Genomic DNA, 27,772 nt, shown 5'->3' on the forward strand with positions numbered 1-27,772 from the left:
AGATGAGAGCATTGGAGCTTAGACTGTTGAAATAGTCTTTGACCTTTGCTATTCACACTCTTAGCAGTTGGGCATTACATTTTGTTTACCAAGGGAACACATAATGGATTATCTTTTCTCATAAATAAGCATGTCAACACTTTACCTTTGGCTTATCTCCTACTAGTTACTGTTGTACCTCTTACTCTCTTGTTGCTCATTTATTTAAATTATTATAAACCTTAAAAAAAAGTGTCTATGCTTTCAGAAGTTATTTCAGCTTACTTAAAGATTATGTGAGTTGAGTTGAGGTGTCTAAGATCCAATGGTTTAGTCCTACTGTGTTATTTTAGAAATATAGATTCAGTACTTCATTCAGAAGTATGAGTTCATTTAATCAGCAACTGTATCTAGTACCCTTGGCTAAGTGCTGGGCTCCAAAGATGAATGGTCACAGCCTCTGTAGATGTCACAAATGCCTGCTGATGAGAAGTACTTTTAAAGGAGTTACAGGAGTACAGTAAAGAATTACTTCTACCACAAAGACCCAGGGAGGACTTTTGTGCTAAAAGATGAAAATTGGCTGGCCTTGGACCAGGAAGGACTTAACAATTAATGCAAATAGTGTGTAAAGCACAGAGCCAGGAAAGGTCATGGCCAGGCCACATGTAGCTATAGTTCTGTGCTCTAACTCTCAGAGCTCGGAACATGCTGTTCTGTACTACTTTAAGACAAAGATTGCTGTGTTCTCCCCATTTCTATCAGCATGATACCTAGAAAAACATTAGTCTTAAGTATGTGTCCGTTGAATAAATGAATAAGCCATTTATACCTCTGCTTTTCTCACCCCTCAGTCTTTGCACATGCTTGTACCTTTTCACAGTACCCTGGCCTCGTTTCTGCCAGTTGAAATTCCATTCATACTTTAAGACACACTTCTGGCAGTACTTCTTCCCTGGAGCTTTCCCTGTCTTTTAAAGTGAGAGTTATCTTACTTGACTTCAAACCTCTACCATAGAACAACTCCTTGCCTTGGATACTAGTTTTTTTATATACTTCTCCCATGAACTGTCTTTCATGAAACAGCCCTTTGGCAAGTATTTACTGAGAACATGTAAATAACTCCTGTTCTTTTTGATTTTCAAGGCTATGCATGACGTTAAAAATACTTAATGACTATTAGAGACGAAAATTTTTTGAGTTTATTTGTAAAGTTGCAGGATACTTATGTAGAGTATATAAGGGTATCATGAGTTCCAGATTATTTTCTCTATGTTAATTAGTAGGACTTTGACATTTTTTTCCTTATTTTGCCCAGAAATTGAGGTACCACAATTTGTACTCCTCCATTTAATCACCACAGAAAACCTATCGTGTTTATCAAAATGAGGAAAGTGGGACTCTGGAACATTGATTACATTCAGCTGTCCCTAGAGGCACACATGAGGCTCACTTTCCACCACTTTACTCCTCCCTGTTACATTCTTCAAATAGGCAAATAACACTCTTGAAATTATAGGCTTATTTATCCAACTTTTTGCCTAAAGGTTCTATTACATTTTATAGATTGTATACAGAGAGAGAAGAGTTTTCTCAAAGAATTTTAACGTCTTGTAGAGTCTGTGGATTAGGAAGATGCTCTCTGCCCAGACTGTTTTAGTAGATAATATCTTTTGTTCTGGGCATTCCCATCTTCACACTTAACTCCCCATTGATGGGATGTGGCTGTTTCTTTCTCCTTCATGGTAAGCAGAGGCCCTTGTTAACAAAATTGGACTTCTCTTGCCTCATCAGTATTTATGTTATATGAAAGCAAGGAAGAATATATATCTGCCAAGGATTGTTGTCACTGCTTAGATCCTAGACAAGGAATAATCCCAGAACTCATCTGTGTGCAACTTTGGAATGTATTATTGTTTTGATTACTTTCTTTCTAATTTTGGTTTCATTTAAACCATTTTAAACGCATCCCAAAAAAATTTCTGGGGTGGGGAGCCTGAATTTCAGGGAGAAGTCTGTCTGAGGTTTGGAATTTCCAGAGAATAATTTCCTAAATGCAAATAAATAAAATTCATTTAATTAGCAGTGAAACCACAGGCAGGGGTGTTTGCTGTATTTGTCAGAGACAGTAAAACTGTGCTAATGACATTTCAAGAAAATAATCTCTATTTTTTCATTCTATAATACTCTATTTTGTTTTGTTTAGGCAGTTAATTGCTCATTTGCAAGTTTTCTCTAAATTTTCAAACCCCCGGGCCTTATATCTGGAATCCAAATTATATGAGTTGTATCTTCAGGTAAGTAAAATAAATTCTCAGCATTATAATTCTTAGGAACTTTTCTCTATCATTTTCTTTTTTTGCTTTCTTTTTTGATGGTTCTGAGGTTTGAACTTGGCCTTGAGCTTGCTAGACAAGTGCTTTACCACCTATCCCTCTATCATAGTCTTTATCAAAGTAACCTTTAGATTTTTAGTAATTGTGGAATGGGGCCAATGTCTGCATTTTAAATATTAACTTTTTTTAAACTAATAGACACATTTTCTATTACCTTGAGAAACCATTGTATATTATATGAATTTAGATGATTTTAAAAGCATTTTGAGTGACTAAATATTGACCAGCTGTACCCAAAGTGAGAGTAGTAAAACATGAATTATAGTATAGGAGTTGGCTTTTAGAAGAAAATGGAAGTTGTATCCAGGGCAACTGGCTGCCTTTCTATTCTAAGTTAGTTTAGCCTTTGTTGAGGACTATTGTTTCAGGATCTGTTAGATGAAGTGAAAACAGAGAGTAGGAGTAATTGTCTATTGCAGTCACATTGTAGGCCTCTGAATTCCAGAAAAATTTAATGTCAGAAGCAGAGGAAGTACTGGGTATCATTTAAGCCATCCGGGGAAACGAAATTTTCTTTTTCATGTTGGTATCTTTCAGATGAAACTTGATCAGTTCAGCAGAATTTATCCATGTCCATTCTGACGGCTTTGTTTATAAAGTCAGAACTTAAAAGTCTGTTGCCACAAGAAATAAAGTTTGGATTAGAGAGACCTCAGAGCCAAGTCCTCTTTCCTGGTGTCTTATTCACTATTATTACCTTTACATATGATCAGCACAACTGGTTTGGATCCAGATTCTCAGAAAATTGAAGTCAGAGTTTTATTTCCTCTGTTTTTTGTTTGTTTGTTTGTTTGTTTTGAGACAGGTTCTCACTGTGTATCCCAGGCTGGCCTGGAAACTCACTGTCCTTCTTCTCAGCATCCCTAGTGCTGGGGTTACAGACATGGGCCAACACACCCAACTCATTTCCATTTTTTTTTAACATACTCTGTTCATCTTCCTTTGACTCTAGGAAAATGTAGGACTGTTGTAAGGAGTAAGCTGTAATCCTTGTCTAAAAATAATACATTTCAGGAAATTTAATTCAGCAAATTTCTATGCCTGTGATGGTGTATATGTCACTTTATTAATTTATTCTATAAACTATTGTTCCTAGTTGTTGCTACACCAAGATCAAATGGTACAAAAAATAACATTGGATTGCATAATGACATACAAACATCCTCATATCCTTCCTTACAGGTAAGTTACTTAAAGCTAAAGAAATATTACTTCTTTTTTACACTGAAGACCCTTCTACAATGATTTTTTAAAGGCCTGAAAAATTTCCCTCTTTTCTAAGGTAATCATAATGCTATTTCCAGGCAGGAAATTAAAACTGGAAGTGTATCTGTTAAGAGTCTTTGTTCTCTATAGATAATAAAGTGAGTAAAATAAAAATGTGTTGTGAAAGTTATATAACTTCTTTATCCTTCTTAATATAATGCCCTAATATCCTGGTGATTACTTAAGGAATCATAACTACTCTTAAGCCCTCAAGAAAGCTTATGTGTCATGCTCTTTTTAAACAACTGAATTATGGACTAAATTTCATCCCTTCTAATTTATTTTACTTTCTGAAATTTGAAGATATTTTTGTGAGGATTTTTCTTTAGAAATAGTTCTACAATATGAACTATTTAATACCTTACTTTAGTTGTACTAATTATTCTTTGTAGATACTACTTTACTGTGGACTGAGTGATGACTTGTGCCATATTCTGTTTTTAAAGGGAAAGCTTACAAAGGTTACTTGAGGACAGAAGCTTTAAAGAAGAAATAGTGCATTTTAGCATTTCAGAAGATAATACTGTAGTGAAACCAGCCCACCGAGCAGATTTGTTTCCTATTCTGATGAGGTATTTATACTGTTTAAAGACTGAGTTTTAAACAAAGTCACAAACACGATTGTGGATATAGCATTATAATTCTTTTTGGTAGTTGTAATATTTCATTTTGTATTTTCTTTTGATTATTCTTTGTTTTTAATTGAATCTTTTGGAAAAAGCCAAATTGTTTATCTTACATACTATTACTGTTGTTCATTGAATCATTGGTCTGTGTTAATAGATTTTTATTCATTACTCTGTTGCATTTCCTGAAGTAATCCTTTTTTGGTTTTAATGCAATTCTAGATACTGTATTTAGAAATAAATAAGATTAGTAGTTAGTTTTATTTTCGTTAACACCCATCTCAGTATTAGTTTTATCATCTTCATTAAAGAAAAAGGCTATTTCCTCCTTTCTTTCTGCTGTGAAAACATAGCATGGCAATTACTTTTTCTCCCTGAAAGTTTAAAAAATTTACCTGTTAAACTGCATGAGCTCCATGTTTTCTAAGTAATTATTGGTCTATTTGTGTTTTTTCCAACTATTTCATTGAATTCTTTCAAGCTCCTTGTCTTACAGTTTTATTCACTTCCTTTTACTTCTCTGTATTCTTGTTTTCAGTTTGATTAGACTTCCCATTGACTTGCCAGTTTTATTGCTTTTGTTTACTATTTTCATCATCCTGCTTCCTGATAGCCTTGTTTCGTTTTTGTTTTTCTAAATATGTGTATTATATATTTAATTATCCTTGCTTTAGAATATATCCATTTTAGTGTTCAGTTGCTCTTACCATCTTTTAGTTAAACAAAACTACCATTAGGTTTTGGAATTAAATACTGTGCAAACAATGTTCTTTTGATTTCTAGAATTTTGTATGGGAGAATGAAGAATAAGACTGGGAGTAAAACTCAGGGGAAATCTGCTTCTGGCACACGCATGGCCATTGTTCTGCGTTTCCTGGCTGGGACCCAACCCGAGGAGATCCAGATATTCTTAGACCTGTTGTCTGAACCTGTGAAACACTTCAAGAATGGTAGTAGTACCTGTCTTCCATGCCATGCAGTAGACTTGGATTATTTCAGGCTAGGTTTCACATTCTTTCTGGACATTAGAAGTTAGAAGTCTTTCCACTGGAGTTGGTCCTCCCACCCTCAGTAATGGTCTTTTGGCTAAAGTGTAGTTCATGCTAAACTTTGAATTTAGCAATCTCACAATCAAACCCAGGGATTATTAGCACTCTTGTGTTATAAGTAGAACATGTCTATTTTTTAGTTGTTGTGCATTTAGGCTATTTGGAAAACGATGAATACTTACCCATATACAAAGTATGGGTATCTTCTAATAGACTAAAACCTGACTTACTCAGTTCATTGACTAGTAAGCTCAAAAGAAGATAATACATGACAAAAGTTCAGTGTTATCTATAAATTGTCACGACAGTGGGAAATACTATATTGCTGGGGACTCACCTTTCACAATGTCTTGTGATAGGAGAGTGCCATTCTGCAGTTATTCAAGCAATGGACAGTTTGGATCTCTCTAAAGTTCTTCCTCTGGGTCGTCAGCATGGCATCCTAAATAGCCTGGAAATAGTACTGAAGAACATTAGTCATCTGATCAGTGAATACTTACCAAAAATTTTGCAGATACTACTCTGTATGACAGCAACCGTATCACACATCCTTGACCAACGAGAAAAGGTGAGAGACTCAGAGGAGATGCTTTCCTCTTAGCCTAAGGAGTCTGGCTTTACTTGGAAGTTGGGTTGGAGCCTGAATTACTAACATTTTTGGTTAAATGTCCTAGTGTAACCCTTTGAAAGTCTGTTTTTAAAACAGTAACATTTTAAATATAAATATTTATATATAACTAAAAGATACAAATTGTATCAAGTATATATTTTTAAAAGGAGTGAAGTTATAGACTGTAGGTTAGTACTGTTCTCTTCTCAGAAGTCCATCTTGGTAGTTCTTGAGCTGATGTTTCTTACATTTTAATTCTAAGAGCTTAGAGATGTAGGATATTTTCCAACTCTCAAGAATGAATCAAGAGCTGTTACTCTTGATTTGTTACTTTGAGACAGAGTTCTATGGAACTTTTTAAGAAGTAAATGCTTGCCTATAATCAGTGCGGTGTTTTTGAAATAAGCTGCGAGGTCAAATAAGAAAAGATTTAGACTCATATTTTGACTACTGATACTCAGCTAATGACAAATAGTTACAATTTTAATTTGGCTAAACTCTTAGCATTTGATTAATGGATATGCCTGGTGAACTGCCTCTCAAATATAATCATAAGTGAATATTGACTGCCAAAATTTTAGGCTGCTTTTGGAGGCTATGGATGGATATAAGTCTGCTGTAATAATGAAATAAGTGACCAGGTGAAGGCTCCCTGAGATGGGAACAGAGGTGGCTAGAGTACAGAGAACAAGAAGAGTTGGATAAGATTAATTTCAAAAGGTACATAGGGAGCTAAGGAAATAGTTTAGTTTGGTGGTAGAGTGTTGCCTAGCAGGTACAAGGGCTTGGGTTCAATTTCCAGCACCACTTAAAAAAAAAAAAAAAAAAAAAAGAGAAGAGGTCAGTAGTGTGGTTATGTAGGACCCTGTAGGCTATGACAGAATGTGCATTTACTTCTGAGTGTAAATATATACTTCACTTCCTACCAGGAAATTGCTGAGAGACCTGAAACAGGGAGGTGGTAAAGACTGTTTAGTGTTTTCAAAATATTGCTTTGGATAGAGTGCCTGCTTTACAGGTGCAAAGCCCTGATTTCAAACCCCAGTCCCACCAAAAGAAAAAAAAAAAAAAAGGACTAATGAAATCTGCAGTTGTTATCCTTATAATGGCTGTATTAAAGAGCACATTGGAAAAGATACACAAAAGTTCTCTGTAAGCACTACACCATTTGCCCAATGTAAGGTATGAGACATTGTCAGTATTATTAAAGTCAGTGGTTCACTACCAGGCAGTTTTGCCTCCCAGAGGACATTTGGCAATTGAAAAAAAAAGAAAAACTGCTTTGTTTGCTTTGTGGAAAAGCTGTGAGAGGCCAAGAGTCAAAGTCGAAAAGAGGTCTTACAAAAATCTTTCTTCATGTTATATGAGTGTTTAAGGGCTGTTTGAAAACTTACCTGAGTGTTTATGCCATATAGCAGATGTATAAGACTTCATATATTAATTATGAAAGTCAAAAGCCTATATAAAGAAGCTCTTTGGATTTTTTATTAACTTAGGAGTTACTCAGTAATGTGCCTTACTTCCAGGTCAACAATCAGTAACTCAGAGGATCATTTATGCAATTTCACAGTTCATTAGTGAGGTGTTAAGCTTGATCACAGATATAAGCTAGCTTGCTTCTTAATTTCTTTTTTTTTTTTAAAATAAATTCAAGGAATTCCTTTTAAGTGGCATAACAAATTATTTGTTGGTAATTTTCCTTAAGAAAGTTAAAGTTCTACATTTATATATTTGAGCTAAGTTACACATTTACACATTTACTTTTTATACCTTTCATATCCTTCTGGGTTGTATCATGAAAATTAGTGGTTGTGTGGGTTTAATTTAAGCAGTGGGGTAACTTGTAAGTGTACATAAACTAAGCCATGCTGACTTCTAGGAATTGAAGTCTACAATTGCTCATTTTCAGACTTTTCCTCCAGTAATTATTTAACAGTTATGGAATAAACTGGGCTGCTGGCACTGTAGTTACAGAAATGAATAGAACTTGCAGATCCTACCCACGGAAGTGGTGGGAGTAGAGAAGGGCGGGTGTCTTATTTGAGGTCATGTTTGCTCATGTTGGTTTATTACTTGCTCCAGTTGGTCACAGGACCATGTTTTTTCAAGTATCAGTGCACCAAACATGATTTAGCTGATAGCAAAAATACTGCTAGTAGAATTAAAACAGGTCAGAGTGACTCGTAACTATGTCACCTTCTTGTAATTTGCTTGTCATTTCCTCTGCCTTTGTAACTTGTATAATGAGATAATTAGCTAAAAGTAGATGGTGTGTGGATATCATGGTTCCTCAGGCTTACGTGGCAAATTAAGGGCATCCTTGTTCATATTGAATTTAAAATGTGCTCTTTTAGATTCAAATACCTCTATAATCAGGGTACCGGATTTTCGTCAGTAAGTTTCCTATTTTATTCATATCATGACCATGGACTTGATACTCACTATCTGAGAACATTTCTGTTGTCTTCATAAAGTTAATGGTGATTTTTAGAATTTGATGTTGGTAATTAAGGTCATATGTAAAAATAAGTGGACAGCTAGTGTGATTTTACAGGGCAGGGAGAGTGGAGCACATCTCATCATTTGGTATTTTTTCTTTGCTTATTGTTCATGAGAAAAGCAATACGCCTTGTTCAGTTGATATTCCCATGTGAATCAAAGCCAATAGCTTTAATTACAGGGTTTCCAATTTGATTTGACATCTCAGCAACAGTGCCTCTCTAAGAAATCAGGGACAAAAATTGTGTATGTTTATTTTTTAAAATAGAAGATCTTTGTCTTGCAGGTACAGCTGAGGTTTATTAACCCCCTGAAAAATTTAAGACGTCTTGGAATCAAAATGATAACTGATATCTTTGTGGATTGGGAATCCCATCAGTTTAGAACAGAAGAAATTGATGCTGTGTTTCATGGTGCAGTTTGGCCTCAGGTAAACCCCAATTTTTACCCTCTGCCTGCACACCCTCTACTTCTTCCTTCATGATTCATTCACCAGCATAGTCTACTACCCAGACCAGAATGCTTGTCCTGATCTTTTCTCTGATATCAAGCATTTCTTTATATCTTCAAGTTTTTCGAACACTTTTGCTTGCCTCCACTACCAGAAGTAAAAATCAAGAGTTGCTTTTTCTTAAATACCGTAACATTTATACTTAAGGCTAAGGTGAATATAACTGAGTCTCTTAAGCAAATGTGATATAACTTTCATAGCATCTCATAGTAACAAGCATGTCAGGAAACATGCAGTAGTTCTGTTCTGCATTTTCTTGTTGGATGTTTCTGCTTGTAGCCATTTGATAACTGTGCAGTTATAGCTAAGCAGGCTGTAGGAGAAACTTGATTTTAGAAATGAACCCTCAGTCATTTCTGAACATTTGAAACCTAAAATACCCACTTCTTTTCAAGTGTCTAGAACTTCATGCACAGTTTTTGCCTTTTCTTTTTCTTTTTTTTCTGTGTTGATGTACTTTGTATCCCTTGTTTTTTCCTCAGTCTGTCCTTCACGTGCAAATCCCTTGGCTCTTCATTCTCTGGTGTGGTGCTTGTTCTGTCTGTTGGTTGTTTTTTCTGTAATTTGTATGTTTTTATTTCATACTGTTTTTATTTTGTCTCCTAGATCTGCAGGCTTGGATCTGAGAGTCAATACTCACCTACTCCTCTGCTGAAGCTAATTAGTATCTGGAGCAGAAATGCGAGGTACAGCCTTTATCCCTCCCTGTAAATAGGATGATGTTTTAGGCTAATCTAACCAAGCCTAGTTTGGGGAACTAATACAACTTAGGGTCTTTCCATGTAGTTAGTGACTTTAGGTGCAGTTAAAGAGGATAAGGCAGTTGAATAAAGAAGTATAGAAAGATTGCAAAATATATAATTTCAAGAAAATTGCTAAGCAATGTGTATAATGTAATTCAGGAAAAATGCTTTTTGGTGCATGTGCATTTGTATATGAGCATGAAATAAAGGGTTGGGGGCATGGCTCAAGTGGTGGAGTGCCTGTCTAGCAAGTTCAAACTCAGGTACAAAAAGGAAGGGAGGGAGGGAGGGAGGAAGAGAAGGAGGGGGAATATCTAAAAGGATATAGGGGAAATCTTTTTTAAAAAGAAGACATAATTGGCCAGGCACTGGTGGCTCATGCCACCAGCAGAGGTTGGGAGGATCCGGGTTTGAAGCCAGCCCAGGCAAATACTTTGCAAGACCTATCTCAAAAATACCTGACACAAAAAGGGCTGGTGGAGTGGCTCCAGGTATATATAGGCCCTGAGATCAAACCCCAGTACCACAACAACAATAACAAAAAAAGATTTTTTTTGTACGTATTTACGGGGTGCTGTGTGATATTTCAGTACAAATATACATGTATAATATTCAAATTAGGGTAAACAGATCTGTTTCCTCAATATTTATCATTGCTTTGTAGTAAAAACACTCAGTATCCTTCTAGCTTTTTTTTTTTTAATAAATGGTACAATTAGCCTTAGCTATAGTTGCGTGGGTATGCAGTAGAATATCAAACTTAACTCAGAATTCTCTTGACCCAGGCATGGTGGAGTGCACCTGTAATCCCAGCACTTGGGAGCCTGAGGTAGGAGGATAACAAGTTCAATGCCAGTCTGGGCTACTTAGTGAGACCTTGTCCCTACCCTCTAAAAAACAACAAAAAAACCACAACCTAAGTCTCCTGCTTAGTACCTGCTCTCTAACCTTTTCTCCCTCTACCCTCCCCTCCCCAGTCTCTGGTAGGCAGTATTCTACTCAGCTTCTATGAGATCAACCTTCTCAACTTCCTCATTGGAGTAAGATCCGATGAGAACCTTAGCAATGTGGGTGTTTGGATGGACCAGAGCAGAGAAAGACTTTTTATGATAGTCCTGTGGAGTAGTAGAATAATACATAATGAAAAGCGGAATAATAGGTATTTAACACCTTGCTAAATGTAAAATTGTCGAGTGCGTATTCAATCAAAATGAATACATTTTCTGCAGTTCTTACAGTTTCATTAGAACTTCAAAACTGAAGCATTGGAATTGACAGGGATGGTATTCCTATGTGTGATAATTGTTTCCATGGTTTGATTTTGTCTAGCAAAGGAAGAGGCAGATTGTGAAACACACCAGATTGTTACATCGTCATGTAAATATTACCATTTCTGCATTCTTGCAGTTTAAAAACAAAAACTAATTTGTAATTAGCATTCTGCTATGGCTTTTTCTTAGTTCCCATTTTAAGTGATAAGCGAGAAAGATTTCACAGATTTTCTAGACCATTGTTCTTTGGTCTTTGTAAAACTCTGTCTAAATATATGTTCAGCTATCATGGTAGAAAAAGTTTTCATGTTGATTCAATGATGCTAATTAAAATCCTGGCATTGGTTTTTACAAAATTGAAATCACATTACATAACCAGCTTTTGATTTTGTTTATTCATTTATCGTTATATCATGAACATCTTCCCATGTTACTAAATAGTCTTCAAAAGCAGACCAAATATCTTTTTTTTTTTAATTTTTATTGTTTTATTATTCATATGTGCATACAATGTTTGGGTCATTTCTCCCCCCTCCCCCCACCCCCTCGATACCTGGCAGAAACTATTTTGCTCTTATCTCTAATTTTGTTGAAGAGAGAGTATAAGCAATAATAGGAAGGAACAAGGGTTTTTGCTAGTTGAGATAAGGATAGCTATACAGGGAGTTGACTCACATTAATTGCCTGTGCATGTATGTTACCTTCTAGGTTAATTCTTTTTGCTCTAACCTTTTCTCTAGTTCCTGGTCCCCTTCTCCTATTGGCCTCAGGTGCTTTTAAGGTATCTGCTTTAGTTTCTCTGAGTTGAGGGCAACAAATGCTAGCTAATTTTTTAGGTGTCTTACCTATCCTCACCCCTCCCTTGTGTGCTCTCGCTTTTATCTTGTGATCAAAGTTCAATCCCCTTGTTGTGTTTGCCCTTGATCTAATGTCCACATATGAGGGAGAACATAGGATTTTTGGGCAGACCAAATATCTTAATGTTGTTTTCCTGGTAGAGAGGGCTGTTTTTGCATATTTCCCAATTTGACAAAGCAGTTTCATATCTTGTCTTAGCCCTGAATATCTGTGAGCAGTATTTATAGTAATATTTGAGAAATACTTTATAGTTGTGTAATTTTTATGCAAACAAGTCCCCAAAGGACTTTGCATCTAGGAAGATTTTACAGAAACCCAACTTTATATTATTTGGTTCCTTATTCAAGGTGTATATCACTTCATTGTGTCCTGTAATTTGTTTCTTATTTTTTGTCTGGGGAAATAGAAGCTACATTAAGTGACAAGACCTTTCTTTAATGAAACAGTCACCTGGAAAAAAATCCCTTGAAGGGTTCACTGCCCTTGAAACCCTCATAGCAACAGATATGTATATGTAGTGTGTGTGTGGAAAAACCAATGAATTAATATTTCAGAATCACTTCATAAGAATGTTACTCTTGTAAAAAAGCCTGATTTCAAAATACACATACAGTTCATATAGTATCAATCAGATATTAAAACATGTTTTTGCATTTGTAGAGATTTACAGTTTGTTAGACATTACCTGTAAGTGCAGGTAGAGTTGAACTATAGCCAATGCCTTTAGGCTTAAAAATAAGGATAAATTTTCTCAGAAGTTAGGTAAACTCAAGAAAATAAAACCTTGCTTGCCAACTACCATGATCATATAATTTACTGTCCAAACAGTAAATTCTGTATAAAAAGAGATGCTATAAAAAATTAGGCCAAACTAGGTGCAGTGGCTCATGCCTGTAATCCCAACTATTCAAGAGACATAGTAGAAGGATCAAAGTCTGAGACTGGCAACAGCAAAAAGTGCAAGACCCCATCTGAAAAATGCTGTAGCATAAAAGGACTGAATGCGTGCCTCAAATGGTAGAGCAACTGCCTAGCAAATGTGAGGCTTTGAACTCAAACCCAAGTACCAGCTGGGTGTTGGTCAGCTCATGCCTATTTTATCTTAGCTACTTAGTAGGCTGAGGTCTGGAGGATCAAAGTTTGAGGCCAGTGTGGACAAATACTTCACCAGACCCCCATCTCAGTCAACAACTGGACACAGTGGTGCAAACCTGTCATCAGAGTTATGCAGGAAACTGAGATTGGGAGGATAAAGGTTTCATACCAGCCCTGGCTAAAAAAAAAAAAAAAAAAAAAATGTTTGTGAGAACCTGTCTCACCAGAAAAATGCTGGGTGTGGTGGTACCTACCTGTATCTCAGCTACAGTGGGAAGCATAAAATAAGGATCACAGTCAAGGTCCTCCTGAGAAAAAAAGCAGGACCCTGTCTCCAAAATAACCAGAGTAAAATGGGCTGGAGGCCTGACTCAAACAGTGGAGTACCTGTCTAGCAAGTACAAGGCCCCGGTTCAAAGTTCAAATCCCAATACTGCCAATAAAAATAGGAAATTAAACCACAATAACCAAGCTGGGAGCTGGGACGTTCTCCAGCTACTCTCTTAATTGTGCTGGTTCTAATCACTGTGACCCCTGTGTGCTCCAGTATCTCCTCTGAGTGCTTTCCACATCTGTAAGGCCATATTACATATCTCTGTCTTATGGTTATCTGCCTAAAGCTCCCTGAGTGCAGAGACCGTTCTCATCTGCTATTGTGTCTTTCTCCACAGAGGATCAGTGTTCCTTGCATGTGGAGTGGTTGAAATTTCTAATTGAGCCATACGCTTCAGCTTGTGCATTGCGCTGTGGCTGCTCTGAGCCTCAGTTTTACCTTGTACAATAGAAATGATTTCAGACCTATCTCATCGATAACATAATTAGTGTAAAGTATTTCACTTGGAACTTGCTGCTATTACGACGAGTGCTTATTGGACGGAAAGACATGAATATAACCCCTTAGACCTTTTCTATAAGTTTGCTAGTGCTAAGTATGTTAAAGTATTTGATTTCTTTTCAGTGGAAATGAATTGATAAAGTCAAACTATCAAAAATTTTTTTCTCCTACAAAGCCTTAGGTTTGTATCTCTGACTGTAAAAGAACTGCTGGTTGATCCTTGCCTGGAAAACCTTTGTGCTCTGTGCCCTTGCTGTGTTTCAAATAGGAGAGATACTCGAATCTTTCCTATGAGTCTTCCACTATTGGATGTATTCTTCCTCCCCCAACAAATGACCATGATCTCTGAATGTTGCATTTCCAAATACAGCAAATGTTTGACTCTCTCCAAACTCCCATGTTGTAAAAGATTTTTTTATGTGAGTGTATGTAAGCATTCACATTTTGGGAAGCTTATATTTGAAAAGTAGCCTAACTTTTAGAAAGGGCTGAGATGAATTAGACTGTGGTTCACATTTCACCTCTACCACTTTCTAGCTCAATGACTTTGAACCAAGTCTCAGTTTCTTCATCTGTGATGGAGATAATGATGCTACCTCATGGAGATAGTGTAAAGATTAAATTACAAACGCACATAATAGCACCTAAATAATAGTTTATGAGATGCTTAGAAGTATTATCTCCAGGTTTTAGATTTTAAAGTAATTCCTCTGTTAAGTAATTTCCTTCAGTGCTGAGTATTGATTCCAGGGCCTTGTTCATGCCAGGCAAATACTCTGCCACTTCAGCCGTACCCCCAGCCCTCTTGTTTTTGAGACAGAATCTTGCTAACTTTGCACAGACTGGTCTTTTAACCTCATGTTCTGCCTCTGCCTCCTGCGTAGCTGGGATTACAAGTGTGCGTCCTCACATCTAGCTTAAGTAATTGTACTAATGTTCACACACACACACACATACATACACATATATATTTGTTAAAGTCAACGTGAAAATTTGTATGGAACATGTTTTTATCCACAGCATACTGTAAAATGAGATGATTATTACAATGTGTTTTTTGCAGGTATTTCCCTTTTCTGGCTAAACAGAAACCTGGGCATCCAGAATGTGATATCCTGACCAATGTCTTTGCAATTCTCTCAGCAAAGCATCTCTCTGATGCCACAGCCAGTATTGTGATGGATATAGTGGATGACCTTCTTACCCTTCCAGATTTTGAACCCACAGGAACAGTGTCAAGTTTGCCAGTGACTGGATGCGTATACACTGACATAGCACAGAACACAGAGGGTGTGTATGCTGTCCAAAGCAAATGATTCTTAGACTTTAGAGGTAGCAGTTTTTCCCCTCAGAAAAGAGAAAGTTAGTAACTTGTGCTCACAAATTTCTTTTCTGTGCACATGTAGGAATGCAGATTATTTCCTGTCTAGGAAGTTTCATCTATCCTCCAGGAAATTATTGAGTATTTTCCATTATAACATCCCAACAGTTCCCTTTACTGTTACTAAAAACGGTTTAAATAAAGCCTCAGGAGTCTTGTTCAAATTTGTTATTTAGCTAGTGACATAGCTCTTCTGAGTAAGAAAAAAACGTCTAGAGTTGAAGTTTAAGTGTTTATTAATAGTTGAGTGCTTTCCTTATCTGTCATCAAGATGATATCATACAATGATGCTTTAAGGGAGTTTATTAAAATCAAAACAATTATTGTCTTTTTCAGAGCCTATCACTATGGGAGGAAGATTAATTCTACCTCATGTACCTGCAATTCTTCAGTATCTCAGCAAAAGCACAATGAGTACAGAAAAAGTGAAAAAGAAAAAGAACAGGACACAAGTTAGTAAGGAACTTGGCATTCTTTCAAAGTAAGTGACATTAGTACTTAAAAGATAACGTCCATCCGTAGTTGTAATCATTTTTAAAAAGTTACTTCGCTTTTTAGTTGTTTAACTTGAACAGTTTAAAAGATTTCCAAAATGCAAATTAAAACCATGCTAAGATTCCACCTCACCCCTGTTAGAATAGCCATCATCAGCAACACCACCAACAATAGGTGTTGGCGAGGATGCGGGGAAAAAGGAACCTTCTTACACTGTTGGTGGGAATGTAGACTAGTACAACCACTCTGGAAAAAAATTTGGAGGCTACTTAAAAAGCTAGACATCGATCTACCATTTGATCAGCAATACCACTCTTGGGGATATACCCAAAAGACTGCGACACAGGTTACTCCAGAGGCACCTGCACACCCATGTTTATTGCGGCACTATTCACAATAGCCAAGTCATGGAAACAGCCAAGATGCCCCACCACTGACGAATGGATTAAGAAAATGTGGTATCTATACACAATGGAATTCTATGCAGCCATGAAGAAGAACGAAATGTTATCATTCGCTGGTAAATGGATGGAATTGGAGAACATCATTCTGAGTGAGATTAGCCTGGCCCAAAAGACCAAAAATCGTATGTTCTCCCTCATATGTGGACATTAGATCAAGGGCAAACACAACAAGGGGATTGGACTATGAGCACATGATAAAAACGAGAGCACACAAGGGAGGGGTGAGGATAGGTAAGACACCTAAAAAACTAGCTAGCATTTGTTGCCCTTAACGCAGAGAAACTAAAGTAGATACCTTAAAAGCAACTGAGGCCAATAGGAAAAGGGGAACAGGAACTAGAGAAAAGGTTAGATCAAAAAGAATTAACCTAGAAGGTAACACCCATGCACAGGAAATCAATGTGAGTCAATGCCCTGTATAGCTATCCTTATCTCAACCAGCAAAAACCCTTGTTCCTTCCTATTATTGCTTATACTCTCTCTTCAACAAAATTAGAAATAAGGGCAAAATAGTTTCTGCTGGGTATTGAGGGAGGGGGAGAGGGAGGGGGTGGAGTGGGTGGTAAGGGAGGGGGTGGGGGCAGGGGGGAGAAATGAACCAAGCCTTGTATGCACATATGAATAATAAGAGAAAAAGGAAAAAAAAAAGTTATAAAAGATTTCCAATAACTTGGGCAGGTTCAACCCCAATCACTAACCAAAAGAAAGAGAGGAAGTGGGGGTAAGGAAGGAAGGGGAGAGAAGGGGGGAAGGGAGGAAATGGGAACATGCATAGGTCTGGAAGTGTCACTCCGTGGTAGAACACATGCTTCGCCTGTGCAAGGCTCAAGTTTCAATCCTCATTACCAAAAATGTTTCCACTATTTTAAATGCCTTTTACTTTTAAGCTAATGTAGAATTTTTTCCCCCCTCTGGAGGTATCATTAGAAATCTTTTACGACATCTGCATTCATTTAATTATATTAAAGACAACAGACTTCAAAGACCTAATCAGACTAATAGATTTGCTTATTTAGCCTTTGCCTATTTTGTTTAATTAAAGCCTTGAGTTTTATGGGATGATATCTTTTTTTTGTTTTGTTTTCACTTTTAATTTAAGTGATAAAAATAATTAACTTGAAAGAACAGATCGTTTTGTTTTTAAGAGTCAGGAAGAGCTTGCAAAGCTTTTTAAAGAGTCTGTTTGGCAGTAGAACTAGTAGTATATAATTGATTTCCATAAGGGGGAAGGTTGGTAAACCTGAGTGAAGAAGTGATTATATCTCAAATTTTAATTTGACAGCTGTTATAATAATTTTTTTATGTTACTTTTAGCAGCATCCAATAAAAAGATACAGTAGTATCTTCTGGAAACTGTTTTGCAATGTTTTATTTGTACTCCTGTACTACTACATTATGCAGAATGGGAAATAATACTCTCAGATACTCTCTACAGTTCATGTACGGCATTGTAGTAGTGGAAAGATGATAAGAGGAGATGAGGCACCAGAAGACCAGTGAAAGTATCAACTCCTTTATTTTCAAAGGCCTACTCTGCTTCTTCCCAGCTGTGTGACCTCAGCTTCTCGGAGTCTCAGTTTTTCCCTGGGAAAAACGGGGCTAATAATTCCTCTATAGCATTATTGTGGGAGTTAAATTGAAATTCTGTATGTAAAATCATAAGGTTAGGCACTTACAAATGTTATTTCCTTGTAAAATAAAAAATCACAGATCACCAGATTACAGCACTAGACTTACAAGAATTAGATATTGCAAAAGAGCTGAAAGCCTGATGTCAGAGAGGAATAAGAGGGGGCCCTGCGGTATAAATAAATTAATCACACACATGCACATATACTTTAAAGCCACCCATGTACTACAATGTTGAGATCAGTGGTTTTCTACATGCAGTTTAACTTGTGTTTCCTCCTAACATATCTGTTTGTTTCCTTCTCTAGGATCAGCAAGTTTATGAAAGACAAAGAACAAAGTTCTCTGCTCATTACACTTCTCCTTGCATTTCTTCACCGTGGCAATATTGCTCAGGTACAAATTCAGAGGACACTTACTTTGTCTTTGAAGTGGCACTTTGTCACTCAATTTAATTGAAAGGAGCAATTTTATTGACTAGAGTCTGTGATGGATCTGTCTCAAGGAGCTTGCACTATGCAGAAATGAGAAGCTTGAACTAAAGGGAATAACTTGGGACAGAAATAGAATGGGGACAGACAAGAAAGTGGAGACATCACCATCTGCATAACAGTGAAAGTATCAACTCCTTTATTTCCCTTTGTTTAGCTTTGAATTCATTTCAGGTTTTTTTTTTTTTTTCCTCTCTGACTTTAATCAATAACAGGTGGAATCCAAGAAGTGCATTGCATACTTGGAAATATAGATCATAGTGGCAAAACTGAGCGAAAATCAGGCATTTAATATTCAGACATAGCTAAAAGTTTCTGATGGTTCTCAAACCTTAATTCACTCTCAAGAGTCCTCCAGGGGATCAAGAGCATTTATGTCATGAGGGCAACACTGAACATCTTTCAACACATAGTAATTCAGGGTTTTGTTTGTTGATTTTTTTGAGGGGGGTGGCATTAGTAGGGTTTGAACTCAGGGCCTTGTACTTGCTAGGCAGGCACTCTCCACTTGAACCACAACTCCAGCCTGTAATTCAATTTTTAAGATCACAAATAAGAATCTGTTTTTTGTCAGCAAGATCACTTTGTTAGCTCTTTTTTGACTACACAATAGAAGAAATTATGTTTCAAAAGCACATATGTTCTATTAGAATTAAAGGACACTTACTTCTTAACTATGAGTAATTATTTCCAATGTTTTGATATTAAAAATACAAATGGACAGTTTTATGATGTACTGAAATACGATTTCTCATCATTTTTCAGGATACAGAGGTTGATATTCTGGTGACAGTGCAAAACCTATTACAACATTGTCTGGATCCTACAAGCTTTCTCAAGCCTCTAGCCAAACTCTTTTCCATTATTAATAACAAGTTGTCAAGACAGTTGCTTTGTACAGTTTTCCAGGTACGTAATATACATTTTACCCCAAATCACCTTTTCTTTAAAAGATAATCGTGACACGTTTCAGAATATCAGAGCAGCCTTTTTTGTACCAGTATGATTTTATATGAATTTGAGTGGAAATAGGGAACAGAGGTGAAGAGGTCAGCAAAGTTACAGTGTTGTTCACTAATAATTGTGCTGTTCTTTCCTTTTAGAGTCTTTCTGATTTTGAGAGTGGACTCAGATATATTACAGACACTGTCAAGGTAAACAAAATGTTCACTTCTCTTCTCAAAGTATTATCAATCCTGTTTACTTAAGATCCGTACCCCTTCAATTATATGGCCTCGTTGTCATTTCCCATAGCTTAATGCCTTTGATCAAAGACACCTCGATGATATCAACTTTGACGTCCGCTTCGCAGCATTCCAGACCATCACTTCCCATATCAAAGAAATGCAAACTGTGGATGCTAACTACCTGATTCCGGTTATGCATAATTGTTTCTATAATATGGAGGTAGGCTTTTATAACAAAAGTTTGTTTTTATTGTTCTGATAATACAACTACCTAATACAATGACTTAATTTTTAAGTTTGTTTTAGAATGAATTTTATTTTTGAAGTAGAACTTTTTTGCTTGTCAGAGGGCTTATTGTTATATGATTTGAAAGACATGTATTTCAACAAAATATGTGGAAGCTTTTTTTAAAAAAAAGCAAAAAGCTGTGTATTAGTTGGGCATGGTGATACACACCTAGAATGCCAGCACTCCAGAAACTGATTCAGGAGGAACACAAGTTTGAGGCCAGCCTGAGCTACATAGCAAGGCCCTATCTCAGATAAACAAAAAATAAATATATAAAATCAATTAATGTAAAGAAAACAAAGGTATGTGTTAGAATAGAAAAATCCATGCAGACAGAATGTAAATTAATGTTTCCAAAAGGCTACAGGAATGAAGGAATGTATGACTTATAATGGGTGTCAAGTTTCTTTCAGAAGTGATGAAAATCTGAAATCAGGTTTAGAGTACAGCTCAATGGTAGAGTGCTTACCTAGCTTATGTGAGGCCTGAAGTTTAATCTCCAGTACTGAGAAAAAAAAAATTTACACAACCTTCTTAATGTACTAAAATCTATTAAATTGTACAAACTTTAGAAGTGTAAACTTTATGATACCTCAATTATTACTTGAAAGTTTTCCCCTTTTTTTATTGAAGATACACTAGACATAAAACACATTTAAGCCGTGCACCAGTGGCTCACACCTGTAATCCTAGCTACTCAGTAGGCAGAGATCAGAAGGATCGAGGTTCGAAGCCAGCCTGGGCAAATAGTTTGTATGACCCTATCTCAAAAAAACCCCTTCACAAAAAAGGGCTGATGGAGTGGCTCAAGGTGTAAGCCCTAAGTTCAAACCCCAGTACAACAATAACATCAAAAAGTTTAAATTATAGTAAGTGCCATGTTGTTGTACTGAAATTAAATCCCAAAGTAGAGGAAATTAAACCCATAATTACTGTTGAGTGTGTGGTAGCATCAGTAACCTCCATAGGATTTTATAGTCATTCATCTGATACAGGAATTACGTAATGTAATAGTTCTTCCATTTGGGGCTCACTCTCAACATATCATGAAGAATGATGTGTGAAAAAGTCTAAATCACTGCCTAGCTGGCTGAGGTAGGAATACATTCTCTTCATTCACAGTCTACATTCCTTAAGCTGACAGCCCTGGACAGCTAACCAAAATGACACCATTCAAACTGTATCATTTTCCATGATGATCTGATACTGAAAACTGACTTTAGTGAACCTTTTATTGTGTTTGCTTTGGGAAGTAAAACTAGTTTTAAAATATGCTTCGTAGTATTTCCTGAAATTAAGGGATAGTTCTCAAAAGCATAATATTTCAAAATCACTTATTCTATTTCTCATATCCTTCCATCTGGTTCTTCTTGAGGTATATAGCATTTGTGGGACATTTTTTAAACAAAGCACTGACAGAATTTGACTTTCTTGGGAAATCATATTCCTAGGAATATTAATTTTTACCTTGAGTTCTTTTTCCTATTTTTAAGTTAGGAGATATGTCTTTAAGTGACAATGCCAGCATGTGCTTAATGAGTATCATCAAAAAGCTAGCTGTCTTGAACATCACAGAGAAAGAATATAGGGAAATCATTCATCGTTCACTCCTGGAGAAACTGAGGAAAGGGTTGAAGAGCCAGACAGAGGTATTGTAACTTTGTCTTTTGAGTGCCACCATCTGTGGTTTGGTTTGGTTTTTCCCTCTTCTGCTATTGCTGTATATTTAGTTAAAATACTTGCTTATCTAATTAGTCATCAAACTTTTTAACAGGGTTGGGAATGGGGGAAAAAAAAAAGCCACATTTTTTTAAAGTTTTACATAGTTACTTAATTGATTTTTGTAGTAGAAATGTTTTATTTTTTAACAATTACAATGGCTTTTTTTGTTCCACTTCGTATTGCCTAGCAAACAGATTCTTTATAAATGTTTTTTTCCTCAACTTGATATTTGCAGAGTGTTCAACAGGATTATACCATGGTACTTTCCTGTTTGATTCAAACCTTTCCAAATCAACTGGAATTTAAAGACTTGGTGCAGCTTACTCATCAACATGATCCAGAAATGGACTTCTTTGAGAACATGAAGCATATCCAGGTAAAAGATAATTCTGCTTTTCCTTGCCTTCAAAATAAGCATTTCAAACAATTCATTTAGAAACACATACTTTGAGGTTTAATCTTCCTGTGCCGTAGTCTCCCTGAGTGTCTGTCAGATTTACACATAAGATGATCATTTCCTGTAGTCTGAATTTTTTGGTTATATCACAAACCATAAATAATAATAGTGTCACCCTTCTCTGTCCTTTCCTAATAAGTTTCAGTGTTACGGAATCCGTTGTTAAACATGCTGTAGATGATGTTTCTAGACACAAATCAAGGCCCAGGCGATTGGTCACGTAACACACGGCCTGTGCTGATCTCTCCTTTAATCTTCTCATGGATGATGAGCATGGTGCTGAGGGGGAGCTGGTTGAAGGTGAGATCCTTCAGTAACTAACACATATTTATCCTGACTTACAGATTCACAGACGAGCAAGAGCCTTAAAGAAACTGGCAAAACAGCTCCTGGAAGGCACAGTTGTGCTGTCTTCTAAATCTCTTCAGAATTACATCATGCCTTATGCCATGACTCCAATTTTCGATGAGAAAATGCTCAAGGTAAGGGATTAGATCACATACTGACATGCTTTGCCAAAATGGAGTTGGACTTGGTGGCATCCATAGTGCTGTCATCATAATTGGAAGATTAGAATAGTTCTAAACCCCTTAGAGTATGCCTGACACCTAATAAAGGCTATAAAAAAGGTAACTGTTCTTTTCACGTTTGGTACTATTACACATAAGGGCCAACCACAAAGTATTCCCCTCCTAGAAATGTTCATGGTACTGTGATGATATATTTTTATTTTTCTATCACAGGACTTAATTCTGGTAAACTCCACTGATTGAAGAGCCAGTATTTTCCCAAATGGTTCCTAAGAGATAAAACAAAACAATAACTACCTTTCACATGGTAGCAGGTACCAGGCAAAATTCTAAGTACTTGACTAGTGTAATCATAGCACCACCTCACCATGACTCACCTTTATGGGATAAGGACTGTTTCACAGGAGAAGAAACTGAGACTAGGTGAGACTGTAACTTTAACAAAAGCACAGAGTCAGAACTGGTATTTGACCATCTTACCAATTCTACTCCACAGTGCCCAGAACATTGCCTGGTACCTGGTAAAGACTACTTAAGAATTTATTGATTAAATAAATTAGTAAAAGGCAGAGTTTATACATTGTCACAGTGATTCACATCTGTTAGGGTTTGTGACTTAAATTTATACTGTTGATTACGTGACCTGTGTAATAATAGATTTTATTGTTTTAGGATATTCAAAAATAAAAGCATTATCTGAGTAGTTAAAAGAGTAATCTCTCCTTTCTTTCTACCTTTATTTACTTTCTTGAGATTATGTTGCCCAGGTCTTTTGTTTGTTTGTTTTTTATTCATATGTGCATACAGTGTTTGGGTCATTTCTCCCCTCTTCCACCTGCTCCCTCCCTTACCTACCCCGACCCCTCCCTCTCCCCCCCCCCACACCCTCACTACCAGGAAGAAACTATTTTGCCCTTATCTCTAATTTTGTTGAACAGAGAGTATAAGCAATAATAGGAAGGACCAAGAGTTTTTGCTAGTTGGGATAAGGATAGCTATACAGGGAGTTGACTCACATTGCTTTCCTGTACATGTGTATTACCTTCTAAATTAATTCTTCTCAAACTAATCTTTTCTCTAGTTCCTGGTCCCCTTCTCCTATTGGCCTCAGGTGCTTTTAAGGTATCTGCTTTAGTTTCTCTGCGTTGAGGGCAACAAATGCTATCTAGTTCTTTAGGTGTCTTACCTATCCTCACCCCTCCCTTGTGTGCTCTTGCTTTTTTCTTGTGATCAAAGTTCAATCCCCTTGTTGTGTTTGCCCTTGATCTAATTCCACATATGAGCGAGAACATAGGATTTTTGGTCTTTTGGGCCAGGCTAACCTCACTCAGAATGATGTTCTCCAATTCCATCCATTTACCAGCGAATGATAACATTTCGTTCTTCTTCATGGCTGCGTAAAATTCCATTGTGTATAGATACCACATTTTCTTGGTCCATTCGTCAGTAGTGGGGCATCTTGGCTGTTTCCATAACTTGGCTATTGTGAATAGTGCCGCAGTAAACATGGGTGTGCAGGTGCCTCTGGAGCAACCTGTGTCACAGTCTTTTGGGTATATCCCCAAGAGTGGTATTGCTGGATCATATGGTAGATCTATGTGTAGATTTTTAAGAAGCCTCCAAATTTTTTTCCAGAGTGATTGTTCTAGTTTGCATTCCCACCAGCAGTGTAAAAGGGTTCCTTTTTCCCTACACCCTCGCCAACACCTGTTGTTAGTGGTGTTGCTACTGATGGCTATTCTGACGAGGGTGAGGTGGGATCTTAGTGTGGTTTTAATTTTCATTTCCTTTATGACCAGAGATGGTGAGTATTTTTTCATGTGTTTTTGGCCATTTGAATTTCTTCTTTTGAGAAAGTTCTGTTTAGTTCACTTGCCCATTTCTTTATTGGTTCATTAGTTTTGGGAGAACTTAGTTTTTTGAGTTCCCTATATATTCCGGTTATCAGTCCTTTGTCTGATGTATAGTTGGCAAATATTTTCTCCCACTCTGTGGGTGTTCTCTTCAGTTTAGAGACCATTTCTTTTGATGAGCAGAAGCTTTTTAGTTTTACGAGGTCCCATTTATCTATGCTATCTCTTAGTTGCTGTGCTGCTGGGGTTCCATTGAGAAAGTCCTTGCCTATACCTATTAGTTCCAAAGTATTTCCTACTCTTTCCTGTACCAACTTGCCCAGGTCTTGAACTCACAATCTTGCCTTGGCCTCCCTAGTAGCAGGTATTGCAGCCCTGTGACAGCTGTGAAAGACTGCTCCTTTGAATTCCAGTTTAAAAACCCAGTAAGCATAACCAACTCAAGAATTTAATGGTATTGAAAGACAGTGTATAGATGGAAAATAAATAATCCTTAGACTTATTTGACATTGGGCTGGTATATCTTTTCTAATCTATTTTTTACCCACTTGTGATTTACATTTAAAGTTGGTTCCTTGGGCTTGTGGAGTAGCTCAACTGGCAGAGCACCTGCCTGAGCTCAATCCCCAGTACTGCCCAAAAACAAACCAAAGTGAAGTTGGTATCATTTAGCTATGTCTCACTTTCTATTCAAGTACACAATGTCTCCCTTTTAACTGGCTTTTAGAACAATTAGTAGGATTATTAGTAAGGTTGGGTTTAAATCTGATCTTGTTATTTATTTTCCATTTGCCCTATTTTTTCTCATTTTCTTTTTTGTTCCTCCTGTTGGATTAACTGGATATTTAAAAAATATTTAAAAATAAGGAAAAGGTCTTTTGTATTAGCTTACATATGTATAAATTGATGCTCTTCATTCCTTTTTATAAGTCCTTATGTTCATCTAGCATCATTCCCCACGTATCATGAGTTTTGCATTCTAGCTAATAGAAGCATGAGCTGTTCTCATCCTTACATGGTCTTTGATGACTGTTGACTGCTCATTTTGGGGTTCTCTCCCCACTTCTTCCTTACATGTATGCCAGTCAGTACTCAGGTGAAGATGAAAGGGCTTTTGTTTGTGTAGCTCTCTTCTTGCTGGTACTGTGCATAGCCTCAGCTCTGTATCTTAACTTGGGGAGACTGTTGGGCTCTCTTGGGTTTCCTTTCATGTGCTGTGATCTAACACTTCTGCACACAGTAAATTCGGTAATTTTAAGACTAACTTCATTATTTCCTTCTCAGGGATCCCTGTTCTACTCTGACATCAGAAGGTTAAAAATAATTATTTCGTGGGAGAAATGACCCAAACATTGTATGCAAATATGAATAAAATAAAATAAATACAAAAGAAATTATTATTTTGTGTATTTTTGTCACTTTTGTAGTTTAAAGTGTGAAGGTAAACTCAGTCCCTGTTCTCTATCATGGCCTGAAAGAGATGTTTCTGAGGCAGAATACTTTCAAATGCTGAGCAGTGCAATGTGTAGTTTTTGACATTTGTCAACTTTTGTTTTTGGTGCCGAGGGCCTCACACATACTAAGCATGCGCTCTACCATGAGTTATATCTGCCACTGAGTTACATCCTCAGTGCCAATATTTACCAGCGTTCATACACAGAATTTACTTCATTCACTAGTCTTGAACCAATCAGGGAGTAGAAACAGTCCAAAATATATTAATAAATAACCTTTAAAAGAAGATGTTTGTCCTTTAAATTGATAGCATCTGTTCCTGGGATTAGGGCAAGATGGAGTATAGTCTGGATGGTCTTTCTTTTCTGTATTATTGATCATCTATTATCAAAGCTTTTTTTATACCAAGTTACCTATGTACAAATTTTACTAGTAAATACTTGTTCTACATTAGATGCTCTTGGTTTATTTTACAGCATGAAAATATAACCATTGCTGCAACTGAGGTTATTGGAGCTATTTGCAGACATCTCTCTTGGCCAGCATATGTATATTACTTGAAACATTTTATTCATGTCCTACAGACAGGACAAATCAATCAAAAGCTGGGTGTCAGGTATGGTCGGATTTCTTATTTTTGATGTGTTAAAATGTAACCTTTAAATTATTTTGTCAGTTGATCTTTCTGTAATTTCAATTCATTTGTACACTGTATTAGTGTAGTTATGGAAATGCTTGTTAAATTTTAAAAAATACTAGTAAAAATAATCTTAATGTTTGTCTTTAAATTTCCTCTCCTTTTCACATCTAACCAATACAGATAATCAAATGAGCATTTCTGTGCATCTTCTTTTTTTCAGTTTGCTAGTAATAGTATTGGATGCGTTCCATTTTGACCACAGAGCTCTTGAAGGACAAATGGGACATGTTCAGAATGAAGAAAGTAAGTTTTAAAATATAAAATATTCTTAAGTCAGATTTTCATCTCATTCTTGGATAATTTGTTATCATGAGTTGAAGGTGGCAAACTTCAACTTATTTGTTTTTCTGCTCTTTTTAGTAATGACCAGTTAATGAGTCTGGCAGAAGTTAAAATGAATGGTTTGTTCTTGTAAAACCTATTTATCTATATAGAGGACCAGTCTAAACTGTATTAGTGAAAAATGTAAGCTGTAGACTATTTCCCTATAAGTCCATTGCTTTTTGTATGGAAGGAGCATTAAACAAAGAATGCAAAATATAAGAAGAGAAACAATTAAAAATTAGAGCAAAGATCAGTGAAATGTAAGGTAGACACAATAGAAAGAATCAACAAAACCAAAAGTGGGTAGTTGAAAAGATTGCAAGCTGGAAACTGTCTGACAAGATTGATCAGTGAAGGCTAGGGGATGGGTCAAGTGGTCAGCTCTTGCCTAACAAATATGGGGCCAATACCACAAAAAAACAATAAATGAAATAAAAAAAGATCGACCAGTGAAAATAGAAGACATACTAGACAATATTAGGAAATAAAAATGCTTACAACTAAGTGGAAAAGTAAAGAGGTAGAAATAATACTGCATTTATATTTATGAAAGTGAATACTTGGCTGACATGTACAAATTCTTAGAAAAATATAGTACAAAAATTGACTTTAGAAGAAAACAGAAAATCTGAATGGCTCTCTAACCATTAAAGAAATTGAATGTGTAGCTAAGCATCTCGTAAATGAAACGCCTGGCACACAATGTGTTCGGGGCAAGTTTTACCAAATTTTGAAGGGATGGGTAATTTCAACCTTAAACTATCTCAGATGATTGAAAAAGAGGAAACCCCTACTAACCCATAAAGTTAATATAATCACAGCTGGGCACTGTTGGTAGCTGTAATCCCAGCTACTCAGGAGGCAGAGATCAGGAGGATTGCAGTTCAAAGCCAGCCCACACAAATAGTTTGTGAGACCCTATCTCGAAAAAAAAAAAAAAAACTCCTCCAAAAAAGGCTGGGAGAGGGGAGGCTGGTGAAGTAGCTCAAGGTGTAGGCCCTGAGTTCAAGCTCCAGTACCTGGAAAGGAAGGAAGGAAAAGAGGGAGGGAGGGAATA

The 27,772-nt window shown here is 36.5% G+C and overlaps 1 protein-coding gene across 1 annotated transcript in view; it reads left to right on the plus strand.

Moving 5' to 3' along the window:
- Utp20 (UTP20 small subunit processome component) overlaps nucleotides 1–27,772 on the plus strand; it is a 100,658-nt gene that overhangs the window by 42,024 nt on the left and 30,862 nt on the right. The window contains exons 23-40 of the mRNA XM_074084223.1: nucleotides 2,186–2,276; nucleotides 3,472–3,557; nucleotides 4,088–4,213; nucleotides 5,051–5,217; nucleotides 5,676–5,884; nucleotides 8,712–8,855; nucleotides 9,543–9,622; nucleotides 14,802–15,028; nucleotides 15,456–15,600; nucleotides 18,016–18,103; nucleotides 18,964–19,107; nucleotides 19,302–19,352; nucleotides 19,453–19,605; nucleotides 21,168–21,323; nucleotides 21,632–21,772; nucleotides 22,198–22,335; nucleotides 26,168–26,307; nucleotides 26,552–26,634. Of these exons, the coding sequence (XP_073940324.1) occupies nucleotides 2,186–2,276; nucleotides 3,472–3,557; nucleotides 4,088–4,213; nucleotides 5,051–5,217; nucleotides 5,676–5,884; nucleotides 8,712–8,855; nucleotides 9,543–9,622; nucleotides 14,802–15,028; nucleotides 15,456–15,600; nucleotides 18,016–18,103; nucleotides 18,964–19,107; nucleotides 19,302–19,352; nucleotides 19,453–19,605; nucleotides 21,168–21,323; nucleotides 21,632–21,772; nucleotides 22,198–22,335; nucleotides 26,168–26,307; nucleotides 26,552–26,634 (2,369 nt within the window). The remainder of the gene's footprint in view (nucleotides 1–2,185; nucleotides 2,277–3,471; nucleotides 3,558–4,087; nucleotides 4,214–5,050; nucleotides 5,218–5,675; nucleotides 5,885–8,711; nucleotides 8,856–9,542; nucleotides 9,623–14,801; nucleotides 15,029–15,455; nucleotides 15,601–18,015; nucleotides 18,104–18,963; nucleotides 19,108–19,301; nucleotides 19,353–19,452; nucleotides 19,606–21,167; nucleotides 21,324–21,631; nucleotides 21,773–22,197; nucleotides 22,336–26,167; nucleotides 26,308–26,551; nucleotides 26,635–27,772) is intronic.

The sequence above is a fragment of the Castor canadensis genome, chromosome 8 (assembly GCF_047511655.1).
Source record: "Castor canadensis chromosome 8, mCasCan1.hap1v2, whole genome shotgun sequence".
Classification (NCBI taxonomy): Eukaryota; Metazoa; Chordata; class Mammalia; order Rodentia; family Castoridae; genus Castor; species Castor canadensis.